The sequence below is a fragment of the Cynocephalus volans genome, chromosome 16 (genome assembly GCF_027409185.1).
Source record: "Cynocephalus volans isolate mCynVol1 chromosome 16, mCynVol1.pri, whole genome shotgun sequence".
NCBI lineage: Eukaryota > Metazoa > Chordata > Mammalia > Dermoptera > Cynocephalidae > Cynocephalus > Cynocephalus volans.
In genome coordinates this window covers 15517739-15534806 of record NC_084475.1, presented here as the reverse complement: position 1 = coordinate 15534806, position 17068 = coordinate 15517739, and the positions used below count along the sequence as shown (strand labels likewise).

The following is a 17068-nucleotide window of genomic DNA, read 5'->3' as shown; positions in this document are numbered from 1 at the left end:
CAGGAAGAAAGGGGAACTTCTCCGGTAGGGAGGTTAGTAAGGCCAGAGGTAGCCAAACAGACCTTAGTCTCTGTTACTCCTCTCTCTCCCTCCCAGGGAGCTGGGCCCCCTCCAAATCTCCACATATCTTATCTTCCCTGAGGCTTTGGTCTGGTTCCCAGCACAAGGGCCCATCTTATTGGGAAAGATAAGCTCCTGGGGAGCTGGAGGAAGTGAAGGCTGGAGTCTGCTCAGCCTCTCTCCAGCTGAAGTGAGGGTGGCGATGGGGTCACTACCTACCCTTATACCCCAGAAGTGCATCAGTATCCCCTGGTGCCAAGCTGCAGCAATACCATCCTTGTCATGACTAGGAGGAAGGCCCAATCCCCTAAATCCTAGTCCTGAGTCCTAGAAGGCAAAAGTGCTATCAGATCCCTACTTCCATTTTCTTGGCACCCTGGTGCCTTTCTTTCGTATTAAATTATGTATCATTAAAATATAGGTATTTTGCCCTCCCCCAGGATGCAGGGAAGCTACATGAACTAGGGTAGGAGCTAGAGTACAGCTTCCTCGTAGTAAAGAGCTGTGCACAGGGTTCCCAAACTTTCTCCCCACTGGTTCAGGTGCTCAGAATAAACCAGGTCTGGGGGAGATGGCTGCATCCCCGTTGGCCTCTGCAGCCTTTTCTCAGCCTCTTGGGATTCACACAAAGGAACAGCAGCTGGGGCGCTTCTTCTGGGACTCCACATAGTCTCGGATCTGGAAGCTGGGCTGCTCAGTCTGCTGCCCAGCCCGGTATTTCAGTTCCCTGGAACAGGAAGAGACAACGGCTGGGACCTAAGAATGCAGAATGCAGGTGGGCCCAGACCCTACTGGATTCCCAGATGGTGCCGCCCTGCCCTGCACGGTTCCCTTCCCTGCTCAGCTCTCACTTGGCAATGGCCAGAAAGGCTAACTCCACGTTCATGCCCGTCTTGGCGCTGGTCTCCATGAAGGGAACACCATACTCCTGCCCAGGAGAAAGAGTCCTCAGGGCCAGCCTCTGGCTGTCCCCACCCTTCACCCTGCCCCACGGGCAGTCACTTACCTTGGCCAGTGTCTCCCCATCCTCGGAACGGATCACTCTTTCACTGCTCACATCCGCCTGTCAAGCGCATATGGGTCACTCTGGGGGAGGAAGCCTTGACCCCAGCAGGCCCATCTCTTGCCCCAGGAGCAGGCACTCCCTGCCCTCTGCTGGTGGCCCCAGGGACTGCGGGCAGGTGTGATTGACCTGGGACCAGGGTTTCTGCCTTGTTCAGGCTGTTACCCAGCTCCCAGCCCTGGGGTTTTACCCCTGGCTCCTGGAGGTGGATGACTCTCCTTAGCAAAGGATGTGGTGACCCAGCCTCACAGGGGAGACAGCAGTTGGGGCTAGCACTTTGCAGTCTTAGTCCCTGACCAGGGACGCTGTTCACTATGATCTAATGGGGTTGAGCAGCTGGGTAAACCTGGATCTTCAGGCAGCAGCTTGAGCTTTCCCTGGAGGGGGCCATTTCCAAAGTGTTAGAGGGAAGGTGAGATGGATAGGAGCTGCCAGATAGGTCTGATCCCCAGACTGGACACTGGAGAGTCCTTTGCTGGCAGGACATCTGGAGAACTCTTCTTGGTTGGCTGTGGGGCTGGGAGAGGCTGATGCTGTGGCAGTGGGAGAGGAGGTGTAGGATGGGCCGACCCTGCCAGGGGCCACTCACCTTATTGCCTAGCAGCATGATCACCACGTCTCTCTGGGCATACTCATGAATCTCAGTGAGCCAGGCCTGTGGGAGAGGGTGAGCTGAGCCCAGTCCAGGCTGAGACCAGGCCACTCTCCTCCTCCTCTGTCTCACCCTTCCTTCTTCTGCCGTGTTTGGTTATGATGCTTTGTGCATTCTCTCATCTGTATCTTTGTTCTGGCCTCTCCACTTATGGGTGGACTTCCTTGACTGTCCAACCCACAGTGGCCTTTCCCCCCAAAATCCTGTGCAGTGCAACTCTCAGTTCTATGGAAGATAGAGGTGGAAAGGAGGCCTGGTACACAAATTGGTTGGTAATCACCAGTGATTTCCTACAGTGCCCTGTTGAGGATACTCAGGTCACATAAGGGCTCAGTGATCAAAAGTATTATGATTATTAGTGTTGTCTGCCATGAGTATGGGGTTGGAAGTAGCAGTATGAATGCCATGCATTTTCCATCCTTTTTATATATGCCCTTTGAAGTTAGGTGGCACATGAAACCTATACAATGTTGTACACAAAGTCAGTGCCTGTATTTATTGAATTACTGTCTCCACTCTCTCATGGTTTGGTTGTGAGGACATAGACACTGTGTCCGCTTGGTCACATTCTTACAACCTGGGCTAGATGTATATGTAAACTTTTCTAGCTGGACTCTCCCCTGGGTCTCGATGGGTAACTGTCCAGGGTGGAGCTGGGGCCATTCTGAGCACTTTAACATGAAACACACTCATGGTCACAGTCAGGGCTGTGCAGGTGGCAGAGGGGCACAACAACCCTCTTGGCCTCCATGCCCATATGGCAATCAAACACTGAGCAGCAGGTATGTCTTCTGAGTCACAACTAGGTGTTTTTAGAAGGCAACCAGAGCACATGCTCCACCCCTTCCCACAGAGCAGGAAGCAATTCCGGCCTGCACAAGCCCTGCCTTGGCTGCTTATGGGCAGGAGGGGAAGGAGCCAGGGGAGACCTACCCTGATGTTGTCAAAGGAAGATCTGTTGGTGATGTCATACAGCAGGAGCAAGGCTGGAGGAGAGAGAGAGACACGAGAGGACTTAGGCATCAGTGCAAGTGCTACAGAGGGGTGGGGGGAAGGAGCTGGAGGGCACCAGGGCCTTACCCTGGGCATCTCGGTAATAAGCATGGGTGACGCTGCGGAACCGCTCCTGCCCTGCAGTATCCCAGATCTAGGAAGGGATGGAGAAATAGTCAGAGCAGGCAGGGACTCCCGGGTGGAGGGGACCCAGGGTGATATGAGAGGTGTCTGTGGGAAGTGGGGCAGTTTCCTTCTTTAGTTTCTCATGGGTTCCTGAGCATCTGATGACCTCCTGGCCAGTGGTTCTCAAGCTCCTTCAGAGCTGTCTCCTCTTCTCCAGTGCAGGGGTTGGAGGTGACCACCTACACTTGTCTGAGGGCATTTGAGTTGCCTTTGATAGAAGTGAGGGTGCCTGGGAACTGCTTTTCTGCAGATATCAAACAAACAAAAGCTGTTTCCTCTCGTGGGCCCCACAGGAAATTACCCCAGGCTGAGGGCAGGGCTCAGGCCTCCTGTGGTGCAGGGTGAGGAGTGAGGGCAGGCTCCTCCTTCCTCCCTCCCCCACCCCAGGCTCTGGACTCACCTGCAGCTTCACCCTCACACCATCCACAGCCACCACCTTGTTCTGAAAGAGAGAAAAGGGCAGAGGGTGGAGAGGGCAGGCGAGACTTGGCTCCCGAGCTCTGCTGACATCCTACCCAGGAGCAAACATCCTGCCCCTGTCCCTTGCAGCCCTAGACGGGGCATAGTGAACCCAGAGATGTCTCTGGCCAGATCCTCCCATCAGGGCAGAGGTTACCCTGTCCCCAGACACCTCCACTGTGGAGTCCTCTCTTCTGGGGACTCCATCTGCTCTTCTCATAACATGGCAGGGCAAGGGGAGCCTGAGAACCTTCCTGGCTCTCTCCAGGTCTCAGCAGGCAGCACAGGGTTGGGCGCTGGAGGCCCTGCCCCTTCCCCACTTCAGTCTCCATCTCCCGGAGCTCAGCCCCAGGACCATAACTGAGTCCATAGAGATGACGCACCCACCAGAATCCTGGGACCTCAGAGGCTAGGTCTGCAGGCCATCTTTCCTCTAGCTACCTGCTAATTCTCTCCGGGAAGGGAGCTTCAGTTCTTTGCCCAGTTGGAGGGAGGCACCAAGTCTCTGCATGGCCCCTCCTGCCAGGGCTAGACCCTTCTTCTCTTGGACCTTTTGGGTGTGTGGTGCTCAGCATCCCTGATGCAGATTTTTTTTTTTTTTTTTTTTTTTTCGTGACCGGCGCTCAGCCAGGGAGTGCACCCGCCATTCCTATATAGGATCCGAACCCGCGGCGGGAGTGTCGCCGCGCTGCCAGCGCAGCACGCTACCAAGTGCGCCACGGGCTCAGCCCCTGATGCAGATTTGTAAAGACAGAGTCAACAAGGTGAGAGGGAGGGGTCTTGGCAAGCTGCTCACTCCTGCTCCCTGCATGGCCAGCCCAGCTCTTTTTTTTTTTTTTTTGTGACCGGTAAGGGGATCGCAACCCTTGGCTCGGGGTCGCCCGCACCGCGCTCAGCCAGTGAGCGCACCGGCCATCCCTATATAGGATCCGAACCTGCGGCCAGAGTGCCACTGTGCTCCCAGCGCAGCACTCTCCCGAGTGAGCCACAGGGTCGGCCCCAGCACAGCTCTTAAACCTGGTGCAGTGCTGTGCTTCCCAGGACCTCCAGAAGGACTCACTAACCTTTGAAGCCTTGCTGAAGGGGGCCCAGCTCAGAGGGCAATGAGCTGGGGCTCTGAGGGCCAGGATACTCAGCTTACACTATGGATGTGTCTGCCCTGATCTGAGGCAGTCCCCCAGGAGGGGAGGAAAGGATGACTCAGAATTGTTTTTCTTATTTTATAGGTAGGCAAGGAGCCAACCCTGCCCAGACTCCTCCCCTCTGACCTGGCTACTTCTGTGGTCCCTAGGGAGCACCCCTGGTGCCCTCCAGGCAGTGAGCCACAGGAGTTCTTAGGAGCGAGGGTAGGCAAAGAGAGGACAGCTCCCCTGGGCCTGAGCTGTAGCCTTGGCTAACTGCAAGGAGGAGGAGCCTGTAGCCACCTCACCCTGAAGTCTATGCCGACTGTGGCTATGAAGGTCCCGGACAGGAAGGCCCCGTCTTTGAATTGGATCAGGAAACAGGTTTTGCCGACGCCTGAGTCTCCCAGAAGCATCACCTAGGAGATGGGGGCAGAGGCAGTTAATGGGAGTTGGGGGGAGCTTCGGGGGTTCTAGGGAGAGATGCTCTGGAGAGAGGATCGCAGGAGGAGAGAGGCCAGGGAAGGATGCTGCAGCACTGAGGGTCACCTGCTTCTGGAAAGCCTGCTGCTGCCTTTGCCCTGCCTCTCCCCTCCACGCCCCTTGGCTCCGCCTCTCAGGCTCTCCCTCTGAGCCTCCTGACCTCATCTGATTTCCTGGAAGCCTGAGTAGAGAGCTCACCAGTAACAGGCCCCCAAGTGTACTCGGTGGCCCCAGAGAACCACCACATTCACATGGTCTAGACTCTGGCCACACTTGCCCATCGCCACAATGGGCAGGGATTCTGTCCCTCTCTGTGCGTATTCCCCTCATGTGGGCATGTGTGGGCAGGGCTATCCTGCCAGGAAAGGGATTCCCACCCCAGGAAGTCTATTGGGATCTGATGGGGCGGCACTGTCATTTGCACAGGCATGTTGGTTTTTTTTTTTTTCAAGGTCGTTTGACCTTGGTGTTAACCAACACTGCGCTCTAATCAACTGAGCTAACCAGCCAGCCCCCTTCACAGGCATATTCTAAAATTACTATTGTTTGGAGTTTTCTTGGTCACAACACTTATTTGGAAGTTTCTGATGATATTTTATGTTTATAAAAGGGTTGTGTGACTTAGGGAAGGTTGAAATTTATACTGAAGTGGGAGATGTTTAGTCTGAAGTTCTTTTAGCAGAAGTCTCTCAAGTGGGCCTTATGGCTGCAAATTGGCATCTCTTGGTCACTGCAGATAATGAGGCAGGAGCTCCAGAGTGAGAGTGTGTGAGGTGGGGTGTGTCCCTCCTCTTTGTCGTCTGGCCAGTCTGCTCATCTTCTCTGGGGACCATGGAGGAAAGGTGGAGGGGAAGCCCTTTGTCCAGTCATTCCTCAATCCTGGAGAACAGGGGTCTAGATTCAATGCTGGAATTTTCCCAACTGGCTGGTCAGACAGCTTAATGGGCTAGGTAGAGAGTAGGTTTGAGTTACTTTCGAGGCTCTGAACTTGACAATGGAGCCCAAAGGCTTTCCCACCATGAGCCTGGGGTATTGGGATTAGCTAACTTTGGTGGAGAGGTGGGGGGCAGAGTAGAAGGTGTATGAAAACTGGGGTTCTGGTTTATAAATGGCTGACTGTGGCTTTGGGAAGATTCCTGAACCTTTTTGTTGCATGGTTCCACCTAATGTTGGCATGAGCCACCTAAGACTCAGGGAAGAGTGGCCCAGGGGTGGGCACTGCCTGCCTGTGGCCTCTATCCTCCCGGTCTGGTCCAAGGAGCTCCTACCAGGCTCCTCTGAGACTGTCCTGGACAGGCCTGGGGAGTCTGGCGGCCAACTCTCCTGCAGATGCTGCTTGGCCAGGGGACAGTAGAAAGGGTGGGGAGTAGGGAGCTCCCTGGAGCCTGCGCTCCTCCCTGGCTCCTGGGTCCCAGCCCCAGAGGGGGAAGGAAGAAGGAGGGCCATTGCCTGTGTACTTTGCAGATCACAGCTGCCTTGAGCAAACGATACCAGCCACCCACCCAGCTAGGCAATTCCACAAACACAAACAACTGCCCAGCCTCGCCGTCTCCTTGGCAAACAGCCCAGTTGGCCTGGTGGTCAACGAGGTCAAACGGTCCCCACCAGCCTGGGGGCTGGCCATCAGCAGCTCCCCCTCCCCTTAGGGTGCAGAGGCCCATTTCCTGCCATGAGCCCACACAGGATGCCTATCTCAACGGCTCTGGGTGGGTGACTTGCAGAGCTTCCCCTGAAACCCTGGGATGGAGGCCTGAGGTTTCCAGAGAGAATGTGGGGAGCAAACCAAGGCACAGAAAGAGGCAGGTCTCCTTCAAGGCCATGCAACATGATCCAGGACAGCCCCTTACTCATCTATCCAACCCTGTAGAGGAAGAGTGGAAGCTCTGGGCCCTCTGAGCATCTCTTTCAGAGTGTCTGGTACCTGCTCACTCCAAGGGTACAGAACGAGGGGAGGCAGACCAGTGTCCACCACCACCCCCACCTGCTTTGGTACAGGGCACCCCTGTAGAGGGAACAAGCACTAGAGAGCTGCCTTACAGCTCTCCCAGGTGGGGGGCCTGCATGTTGGCTAGTAACATCCTCCTGGAAGGAGGGGCTTCCCATTGCCGGGAGGACGGTGCAAGGCAGTCCCTGGAGAGGGTGGAAAGGGAGGGGTAGGACCTGCGGGCGGCAGGGGGACCTAAAGCCTTTAGACCAGATGTCAGTCTCAGCTGACAACTTAGCTCAGAAAAGGACAGTAACCGCTAGTTGCTCCCCCTCCAGGGGGCGTCCTCTCTGGGTCTTCAGCAGTCCCTATTTCCTGGCAAGTCAAGCCTGTGCCCAGGAGGGATGTGCACTTAACCCTTCCTTGCCAAGAACCCCGGTTCCCAAAGGCTCCTATTGGCCAGAATGGCAGAAAAAAGTTGAGTCGGGGGTATGCCGAGTGGGGAGTCACTCGGTTCTTCCGATCTTCCTCGCCCTGCCCCACCGAGCCAGCCCAGATCCCTAGAGGTTGCGATGGGCCAGGGGCTATGTCTTGACGCTCCGTTTCTCCCTCCCTCCCCTAGAAGACCCGGCTGCCTTGGGGAAGGGCTGAGTCCAACCCAGACGCAGTCAGAAAGGGGCTTGGGCCAGTGAGGGCGGGGGTCTCACGACAAAGGATGTGTCCTTCTGAGCCGGCACGGGAGTCCCCAGCGCTGGGTGCGGCGCCCACCCACCTTGCCCGTGAGATCGTAGCTTGGACTGCAGGGCGGGGAGCGCTCGGGGGCCTCGCCATCCCGGGTGGCAGCGGCGCCTGGCGTGCCCGTCATGTCCCTGGACGAGAGGTGAGCTGAGGCGGGCCAGCTGGCTAGGGACAGAGCAGGGACGGCCCCGCCTCAGGCTCCACCCACTCCTTCCTCCCCTCCACCGACCCGGCCCGGACCCCGATAGGCTCCTCCCTCCGTCCTGCCACCACCCCACTCGACGGCACCGGACCGGAGCGAGCTGCCCCGCCGGGGTGCGCAGGACCGCAGGGCTCTCGCTGGAGGAGTGGGCGGACTCCCTGAGCAACAGTGGTCCAGCTGCGTGCTCTTAGGGCATGGGCCAAATCCATCCCCAGGGCCGGTCCCCCAAGGTCGCCAGCCGCAGGGTTAAGTTCCCGCCGGGGGAGCGCGCCTTGGGGACCCAGCCTGCTGCGGAAGGTCTGGTCGCTTCGCGATCTGGGACCCTCGCCGAGGTTCCGGCTGCCGTTGCGCAGCGCGGCCAGCAGGAGGCGCCCGAACTCCTGACAGCTGGCGATCAATAAGTGGCCCGGGGGCGGGGAGGCTGGGGACGCCTCTGAGCCGGTGGCGCTGCGTTTGAGACGAGGCGTGCATTCTGCCGGTAGCGCCAAGGCAGTTTCGCTTTTGCTAATGCACCCCAGCCCAAACTCATCTGAGTATAGTTTTGTTTACCTACCGATGTGCTACAAGCATATTTGCCCTGCAGTTTTTGGAGCCCCTGGTTGGTGCTAAGACTTTGACTCTATAGTATCCAGCAGCACTCATTTCCCTTTGACCTGCTGGGCTGTGCCCAGAATGTCCCATCGTGGGAGAGCCTTTGCAGGTGGACTTCCTGGCACACCCCTCTTAATGTGAAGGCTCCTGAAGGCAGGGCCAACCTTATTCTTACAGTGCCCTCACCCTGGCACCGAGTAGGTCCCACATGAATCCTTGAAGTCGTGGATTACTTTGAGCAGAGTTGCCGGGACCTCCTAGGAACCTTGCAGTTCTTGGTGACAGAGGGTGGGGAGTGTGTCCGGGGTTGCCCATAGTAGGGTTCAGGGGCTCTGTGGCCTGGGCCAACCATTCGGTTACCCCCATCCCAACACTCTCAACAAGCACCTTCAGGTCACAAAGGAACAGGATGGGTGCATTACAAAGGGACTGTCTGAGGGTTGAGTGGGAGGGAAAGGGGAGGGCACCTGTACTCCTGAACCTAGGTGTGGTGGGTGAGGGGCAAGGGGCAGGCCTGGTGTATGGATGGCTGCAGGCCTTGTTGGGACCGACTCTGTATACACCAGCCTCCAGCGCTGTAATTTCTGGCATCAGTTGGAGCTTTTTTCTGGCAGCTGGGAGAAGAGCTCAGAGCAGGGACAGAGGAGACCTCATGTAGAGCCAGGAGCTTGGACCATCTCTTCTGGAGGTGGGTGTGCTATAACCTCATCTGCGCATAGGGTGGGACTCAAACAGGGAACCATATATGGGAGAGTAGAAGCTGCCTGGCACCCTGCAGATATCTGTTGTGGGTTGCTATTTGGATGCCAGAGGCTCTTGCTGCAAATAGTGCCCCAGTCTGTTCAATGCCATGAGCTCCTGGGCTCCAGAGGCTTCACACAGGAATCCCGCTGGACTGAGGGTTTTCAGTGCAAGAAGGTAGTGGTTGAGGAGAAATGAGAGAGGGGAAATGACATGCCCCTGCTCGCCTTCCACCGCACACCATGCTGTTATGGGCCAACTCATGTCCCCCAAAAGATACCCCAGTAACTCAGAATGTGACCTTATTTGGAAATGAGGTCATTGCAGCCATAATTAGCTAAGATGAGGTCATACTGGAATAGGGTGGGGCCTTAATCCAATATGACTTGTACCATAACAAGAGAAAAGACACACGGGGAGAAGGCAGCCATGTGAAGACAGAGGCAGAGACTGGAGTGATGTCTCTACAAGCCAAGGAACACCAAGGATGGCTGCAGCCACCAGAAGCTGGAAGAGGCAAGGAGGATTCTCCCCTAGAGCCTTCAGAGGGAGTGTGGTCCTGCAACACCTTGAATGTGGACCTTTAACCTCCAACTGTGGTTTGTGTTGTTAACTCTGCTGAGACCCTCTCTGTCCTGTGGTAGTTTGGAATAGAAAAGGTTGAACATCAGTGTGACTGCTCCAGAAGTAGCAGAGAAATAAACACACTGTCTTGTGTCAATGCTGCACTAGAGTTTAGATGAACTAGCCTGACTGAGGGAAGACGTCCATGAACACGAGAGAGGCTTGGCCGGCTCTCTAGGTGGCGCCTGCATGGCCTGCTGGGTCTGTGGCGCGTGGGCAGTGTCATATGCAGAGTGCACACATGCAGTCCCGTGGGACATTGTAATGTCCTGTGGTGTATTCAAGGGCAGCCTTGAGTGAGTCAGAAGTGGGACAGGGGTCAGGAATGTTCAGAGCTGGCTGTGCACAAGAGGGACTCACTAAGGAACTGGGGCTCTTTAGATGTGGGCTTTAGGAGAGGGCTGATCAGAACACGACATCTGGGAAATCCAGGCCTCTAGCATCTACTCTAATGCTGTGTACCATTGTGGCAGCCTGTGCCTCTCCCCAAACCCACGCACGCCTCACGTCACACCACAGACACACTCATCCTTCACAGCATGCACACACCTCACATCTACCACACACACACACACACACACACACACACACACACACCCCTCACGTCACACTATAAGCACACACAGTTCACAACACACCACGGGCACACCTCATATCATATCACACATGCACAATATCTCCCATGATCCCCAGACACACATACCTGACTGTACACCAAACATATGTACACCTGTCACCACACCGCAATTACAGACACAATTCGCATCACATTGTGAACACACATGTCACATCACTGCACAAACACACCCCTCTCGCATTGATCCCCTACCTTATATCATCACCAAGTGCACATATCACTCCATAAATCACCCCCAGCACCTCTCATCACCCTCAGTATGAACTGCATACCTCCGCCAGACAGATTTATCTGCCCTCTTGTACTGCTGGTCACACCCCCACAGTCACACACTTCCTGATAGAGGAAGCACTGAGTGTCACGTGAAAACCTCATGCTTGTTCAGAGGAGGATGTTTGCGTGCATCCAAGGGGATCCAGGGAGTCCTCCCTGATGTTCAGGTGGATGGGACAGTGCAGCCCAGTGGGCGCATGTAGGGAGACTAGGACAGAGGCTGTAGGGACGGGGCCTAAACTCATGTTTCACAAAATGGAACACATGGACCACTCCATCGGAGCACCTGGTGCATGTCTAAATGCAGATTCTGGGTCCCCAGCCCAGTCCTACTGAAGCAGCATGACTGTGGTAGGCACAGAATCTATATTTCAGACAAGCTTCCCCCAGAGGTTTTCATGTGCACTAAAGGAGTGTTTGGAAAACACTATTCTCTCAACTGTGCAATACCTTGACCAGCAGAGGAGGGATTTAGAGCTTATTTGGAAGGCAATAGTGAGCCACTGAAGGTTTTGGGTGGGGGATGAGTAGGGCAAGGCTTTTGGAACATGAATTTTGCAGCAGTGTTTAGGCAAGACTGGAGAATTTGGGGGAAACTGAGGCAAGAAATAACAAAGAAGATCTGAACTGGGATAGGACAGGGGCTGGCTGGAAAGACTACTATGTGAACCCCATTGACATTAGCGCCCCAGTAAACCCACCAACAGGACTCTGCAGCCAGGCTGATCGAGCTGTTGCTGGGGGATTTGGGGAGGCCTTGATTTGAGAGACATGTACACAGGACCTGGGTGGGCCCCATTTCCAGAACGCAAGGGCCCAGTAGTTTCTGGGGCCAGGGCTTGCCCCAGGTTGTCACCCCACGCCTCTTTATCTCCTCAACTGGAAGACCAAAGGCTCCATCCCTGCTCTGTTTCCCAGGCTGTACTTGGCCTCAGGAGCCAGGTCAGCAGGAGTTCAGGGGCCCCTTCTGCCTCAGTTAACATCACGCATGAGTCTACAGCCAGGCTAGCCACAGGCTGCTTGCAAATTGCCAGCTACAAGTGGTACTTAAAATCTCTGTGTGAATGACACATGGAAATAGACCTATCTCTGGGCAGGGAAGGAATGGAAGGTCCCTAACATTGGACAGAGGGCTGCATTGAAGGGGGCCTTCAGGTGAGACAGACGTTTTCCCAGTCTGAGCTGTAAATCTCTTTGTATGGAAGTGAGCAGCTGTGGCTGGCCTGGGGTAGGTCATGGTCACGTGTCCTCCTATGACCTGCTGTTGCCACCGCCCTCCATCCCCAGTGGAGGCTCCCCTGGGCTTGTGTCCCAGTTGTGGAGTAGGCTCTAAGCATGTTTGTGGCCCCAGGTCATGCTCTTTACCCAGGTGTCCTGGGCTCAGGCTCGGGCAGGGCCCTCAGGCAGACAGCCGGGGCTCCAGGAAGCCCACCCCGAGGAGAGCGAGAGGGCCCCACCTGTCCCATCTCAGGCTGCTTTGGGCCCTTGGTTTAACCACACACGTTCCTCCTTCTCGCAGGAGATCGCCTCCCTTTTCTTGCTGAGCTGGTGGCAAAATTCGGCGATCCCACCCCGTCAGTCTGTGGAGTGTGAATCGGCCTGCAGACCCATGCCGCATCCACCATACTCTCTGCCCTCCATGTTAGACAGACAGAAAGGTGGGTGAGACCATGAGGCTGAACTGTGCCCTGGTTCAAGACCTCAGGATTGTCATGGCACCCTTGGCCTCCCAGACTCATCCCTGCCCTACCCATGCTCCCCAGGCCCAGCTGGTCCCGAGCCCAGGCACACATCCGTTCCAGGCTCTCACTTCTGATTTGCCTCCTGGACTGTCATGCTGAAGCCATGTCCGTTCTGGGCCTTTGATGTTCTCATTGTGACCCAATGGATATGCCCAGTTTCTGGGTTTCCCTCTCTCTCTTCCCACAAGGGAGACACTGCTGTGTCCCAGCCCCGGGGGCAACCTTACAGTCCCTGTGCTCTGCTTGGTCCCAGAGGCTGGCCTCACTCTGTCCAAGAAGCAATCTTTGCTCTTCCTCATCTCTGGACACCAGGATTCTGGAGACCCCAACAAAGGACTCTGCTGCCCCTGCCACAGTCTGAGAGAGGAGCAAATTCCTCTCCCATGGTCTTCCCAAGATTTGAAGGGTAGCCAAGAGCAGCTCAGGCAAGGTGAAAGATGTGTGGCAGAGAAAGGACTCCTTGGCCTGCAGAGGGGCTGTGGGTACAGAAAGCTCGAGATTCTTCCTTAATCTTAGCTTCCCCCTGCGCTGTGCCAGGGAGAGACAGAGGGCTAAAAATGGAACATTAACCCTTGGCCTGCCAGCTGCTTGGGACCCATGTGACAATGCTAAGTTTGGACTATACTTAAAATTTTGTCATTCCTTTGTCCCTCCACATTCTTCTTGTCTTGGAGGGCTGACCTGAGCTATCTATATCAAGATAGTCCTTTGCTTTCTAGCTTCTAGTTGCATTAACCAATGGGGAGCCCCAGAAGGAGATGGGGGGAGCGGCAGGAAAGTGAGGTGGGACAGGGAGATTTGCTCCCCTGGCTATCCCCCAGGGGTTCCCATGGGCTGCTGTGTCCCTGCACTGAAGGTCACATAGCTCCTGCCAAGTGGCTCACCTACCAGCTCTCTTTGCCCCTCCCTAGGTTCTGGGAGGGTTTCCTCCCCTCGCCCTTTACACTAGAGGTAGAATGGAGCCCCTCTCTACCCAAGGGCACCGCACTGTCCTTCCTGTTATCCAACACCCTGCCCACATCTTGGGAAACAGTTTTCTCATTAAACTTCCTTCAATGATCCAATGTGAGTGTCCATCTGTTTCCTGCTGGGACCCTGAAGAGCCAGCGAGTGCTTACCGTGAATCCGATGCCCACCGTGGCCGAGAAAGAGCCTGGGATGAACTTGCCCTGGTCGAACTGAACCAGCAGAGATGTCTTTCCCACGCCACTGTCGCCCACCAGGATGGTCTGAAAGGGGGCAACAGAGAGAGACGTGAAGGCCTGTGGTGTGAGTCAGGCCTCGGAGACGTTGTTGTGGCTGTGGGAGCACACACACTCATAGACACATACATAGACACACAAGTAAATGTACAGACAGACACACACACATACATATACACAGACATGCACAGGCATTTAGACACAGGTGCACACACACAAACACATGCTCCCACACAAATACACACAAACACACCAAATTCTTAATTTTCTTTCTTTCTTTCTTTCTTTTTTTTTAAAGATGACCGGTAAGGGGATCTTAACCCTTGACTTGGTGTTGTCGGCACCACGCTCTCCCAAGTGAGCCAACCAGCCATCCCTATACAGGGATTCAAACCCGTGGCCTTGGTGTTATCAGCACCACAGTCTCCCAAGTGAGCCACGGGCCAGCCCCAAACTCTTAATTTTCTATCGAAATCACTGAAGAAGGCTTTGATGAACAGAGGAAATTTCCTTCCCACAAGAGTTAGTGAGTGTTTGAGGTGACCGTGGGAATGTGCTTCTGTGATATTGTGAAAATATACATTAGGTCTTCGCCCTGCACCCCGCTTAGCTTCAGGATGGGGGCTGGTCACAGCAAAGACCAAGGCAAGACTTGGGCTGAAGGTTAAGTCGGTCACTGGTGGCCAATGATTTAATCAATCATACCTGTGTAACGAAGCCTCCGTATAAAGCCAAGAGGCCTGGGTTCGGGGACCTTCTGGATAACTGAACACGTGGAGGTTCCTGGAGGGTGGCGCACGGGGGGGGGTTAGGAAGCTCCGTGCCCCTTCCCCTACACCTCGCCCTATGCATCTCTTCATCCTATCCTTTGTGATATCCTTTATAAGAAACCGGTAAACATAAGTACGTGCTTCCCTGATTTCTCTGAGCCGCTCAAGCAAACTAACTGAACCCGAGGAGGGGGTTGTGGGAACCCTGATTTATAGCTGGTTAGTCAGAAATTCCAGAGGCCTGGACTTGAGACTGGCATCTGAATTCGGGGGCAGGCTTGGGGGCTGAGCCCTCAGCCTGTGGATCAGACACTATCTCCAGGGAGATGGTGTTGGAATTGAATTGGAGGACACCCAGCTGGTGCCCGCTGCAGAATTGCTGGCTTGCTTGTGAGCGGAGTGAGGTCCCCACACATTTAGTAACAGACATTGAAAGTCGGTCTTATGTGTTGCTGACTGTGCCGAGGGCAGAGAAAAACCAAACGATGCATATTTTTTTCCACTCAGCCTCACAGTCTTCCAACCACAGGGGCATAACCGGCCTGGGGTACCTGCTGCTGCACTCTGAAACCCATCATTGCTGTGTTTGTGCCAAGTCCACGCTCCCCATAGGCAATTCCCAGCCAGAGGCAGAGCATGGCAGGGACACCGGGGCAGGCCTGCTCCCAGGAGACACAGGACTCCTCTAGCGGCAGCTTCAGCTCAAGGACTCCCTCCCTGGGGTCAGACTTAGATCATGGTCTGATGGCTCTCCTGGCCTCTAGCCCATTTCTCTCACAGGTATTTCCCCTAATAAAATCCTTGCACATTTAATTCCCTTTTGGCATCTGCTTCTTGGAAGACCTGGACTAATAGAATGTCCATGGATCTCCTTGTATGAGAAAGTCCCCCCAAAATGCCTGTGGAATAAAACAAAATCAGATATCTGGGTCTGTGCCTTGGGAAGAGTTCACACCTGGCTCTGGAACAAGGCCTTGGAGCGGATAACATTTCAAAGAGAAGCAGATTTTGGGGAAGAGGTGGATGGCCAATTTCCTCTGCGAGGTCTGTACTGGGAGGAAGTAGGAATGAGAATTAGCCTGGAATTTCAGGTAAAATATTTGAAAGAAAATCATAAGCAACAGGGAAGAAATATGCATGCATCCAGAGGCTGGTACCCTCTGTGAGTGAATGAATGAGTGGACAAATGCCTTAGTTTCAAAGTGGACAATAGCCACTTTCCAAAAACAAGCATTAAGGTCATTGGAAAGGCTTAGGAGGTGCAAACTTTAGCTGGACTTGCAGAAACAGAAAGATTTAAAAAAAAGAAACAACCCAAAACATAAAAACATAGAGGTTGGCAGGGTCTCCTTGGGCCCCAACCACTGTTCAGTTGACAGTGACATTGGAGGGAATCAGTACCAGGGCATGTTGAACCTAGGGTTTTACATGATGTTGACTTTGGATGTTCCTTGACTATGGTTCCCCCACCCCCACCTCCCAGACCAAATTCTATTCTGCTCTTATTTCCTCCTGGGTTAAAGAGCTCCATTTGTTTGCTATGTGCAGTGGCTTTAATAATTTACATCTCAGATCTAACTTTCTCAGGCTTTACGAAGCTCTTCCTAGAGAGAATATTCCAGAATGTGAGGAATAAGCCCATCTGTGTTCACCTCATTTATTTCCTAAAGGATATAACTGATTCTAATTCTTTTCCCTTTTATCCTTTTCCTTTCTTTTCTTCTCTCCTAGTAGGAAACTCCCATCTTCTTGGGACTTCTGGTTCAGTGGGGATGGTCCAGGGGTGCACCCAGATTTCACCATTTCAGATCCAGCTGCATCCTGGCTCAGGGCAGGGGAGGATGATGGCTCTCATGCTGGTTTTTTTTAGCAGCATCAGGAATCTGTTGACAGGGACTCCAAGAACTTTTTATCTGGGCCACAATGGAGAGCTCAGAGCTGATAGATTTACAAGCATTGTTGAATTATTTCCCCCTAAATCTAGAACCTCCCTTAGACCTGTCCCTCTTCTGTCTGTGCTCCTCCCCATGAGGCCAGGGGTTCACAGGGCCAAAGGCTCACGTCCCTCCTATAAACTACGCTGTGCCCCAAGCTCACAGCTTGTGTTGTATCCCTAGGTTTGAGGAGTGGCCGAGGGGTGGCTGCTGCAGGGGTGTGGAGAGAACTTGGATGTGCAGCCTGGGGTATCCACATACATTCTCCTGAGAGTCTTTGGGATTGGGGTGTGCAGAAGGGGGAAGAGAAGGAGAGCAGCTTGTGAGGGAGGGGTTGGGGACTCGGGGCTGGCTGTCCCTAAGCTGTCACGTTTTGGTGTGGAACTTCTGAGAATCCTACATTCTAACTGGCTTCCAGGTTAGTAGGAAGGTATTTTATCCAGGTGGGAAGACTGAACACCCTTGATTCTAAATCAAACTACATTTTTTAGCTTGATTCAGAATGTTAAAATATTATGACATATGGTATGTGTGCCTCCATCTGTACTCTAGCCCCGGTCCCCCAAATGTTAGGGATGGGTCTGCCTAAATCCTTGCCTTAGATACACAGTGGAGTTTCTCTCTCCACTCAACCTCTGCTGGGATTTATCTGAAGTTTCTCCAGTTAGCTCTC

At 54.2% G+C, this 17068-nt stretch overlaps 1 protein-coding gene across 3 annotated transcripts in view; it reads right to left on the bottom strand.

Moving 5' to 3' along the window:
* Positions 1-681: 681 nt before the first annotated feature.
* The window catches only part of RAB37 (RAB37, member RAS oncogene family), a 58695-nt gene continuing 42308 nt past the window's right edge, over positions 682-17068 (bottom strand). The window contains exons 1-9 of one of the 3 annotated variants that reach the window (XM_063081196.1): positions 7714-7806; positions 4843-4953; positions 3355-3396; positions 2856-2922; positions 2709-2761; positions 1713-1778; positions 1067-1123; positions 912-988; positions 682-787 (exon numbers count right to left, since the gene is read on the bottom strand). In XM_063081196.1, the coding sequence (XP_062937266.1) occupies positions 682-787; positions 912-988; positions 1067-1123; positions 1713-1778; positions 2709-2761; positions 2856-2922; positions 3355-3396; positions 4843-4953; positions 7714-7806 (672 nt within the window). Of the gene's footprint in view, positions 788-911; positions 989-1066; positions 1124-1712; positions 1779-2708; positions 2762-2855; positions 2923-3354; positions 3397-4842; positions 4954-7713; positions 7807-13607; positions 13719-17068 lie in introns of those variants that run through there. The other 2 variants (XM_063081197.1, XM_063081198.1) reach the window with 2 other exon arrangements.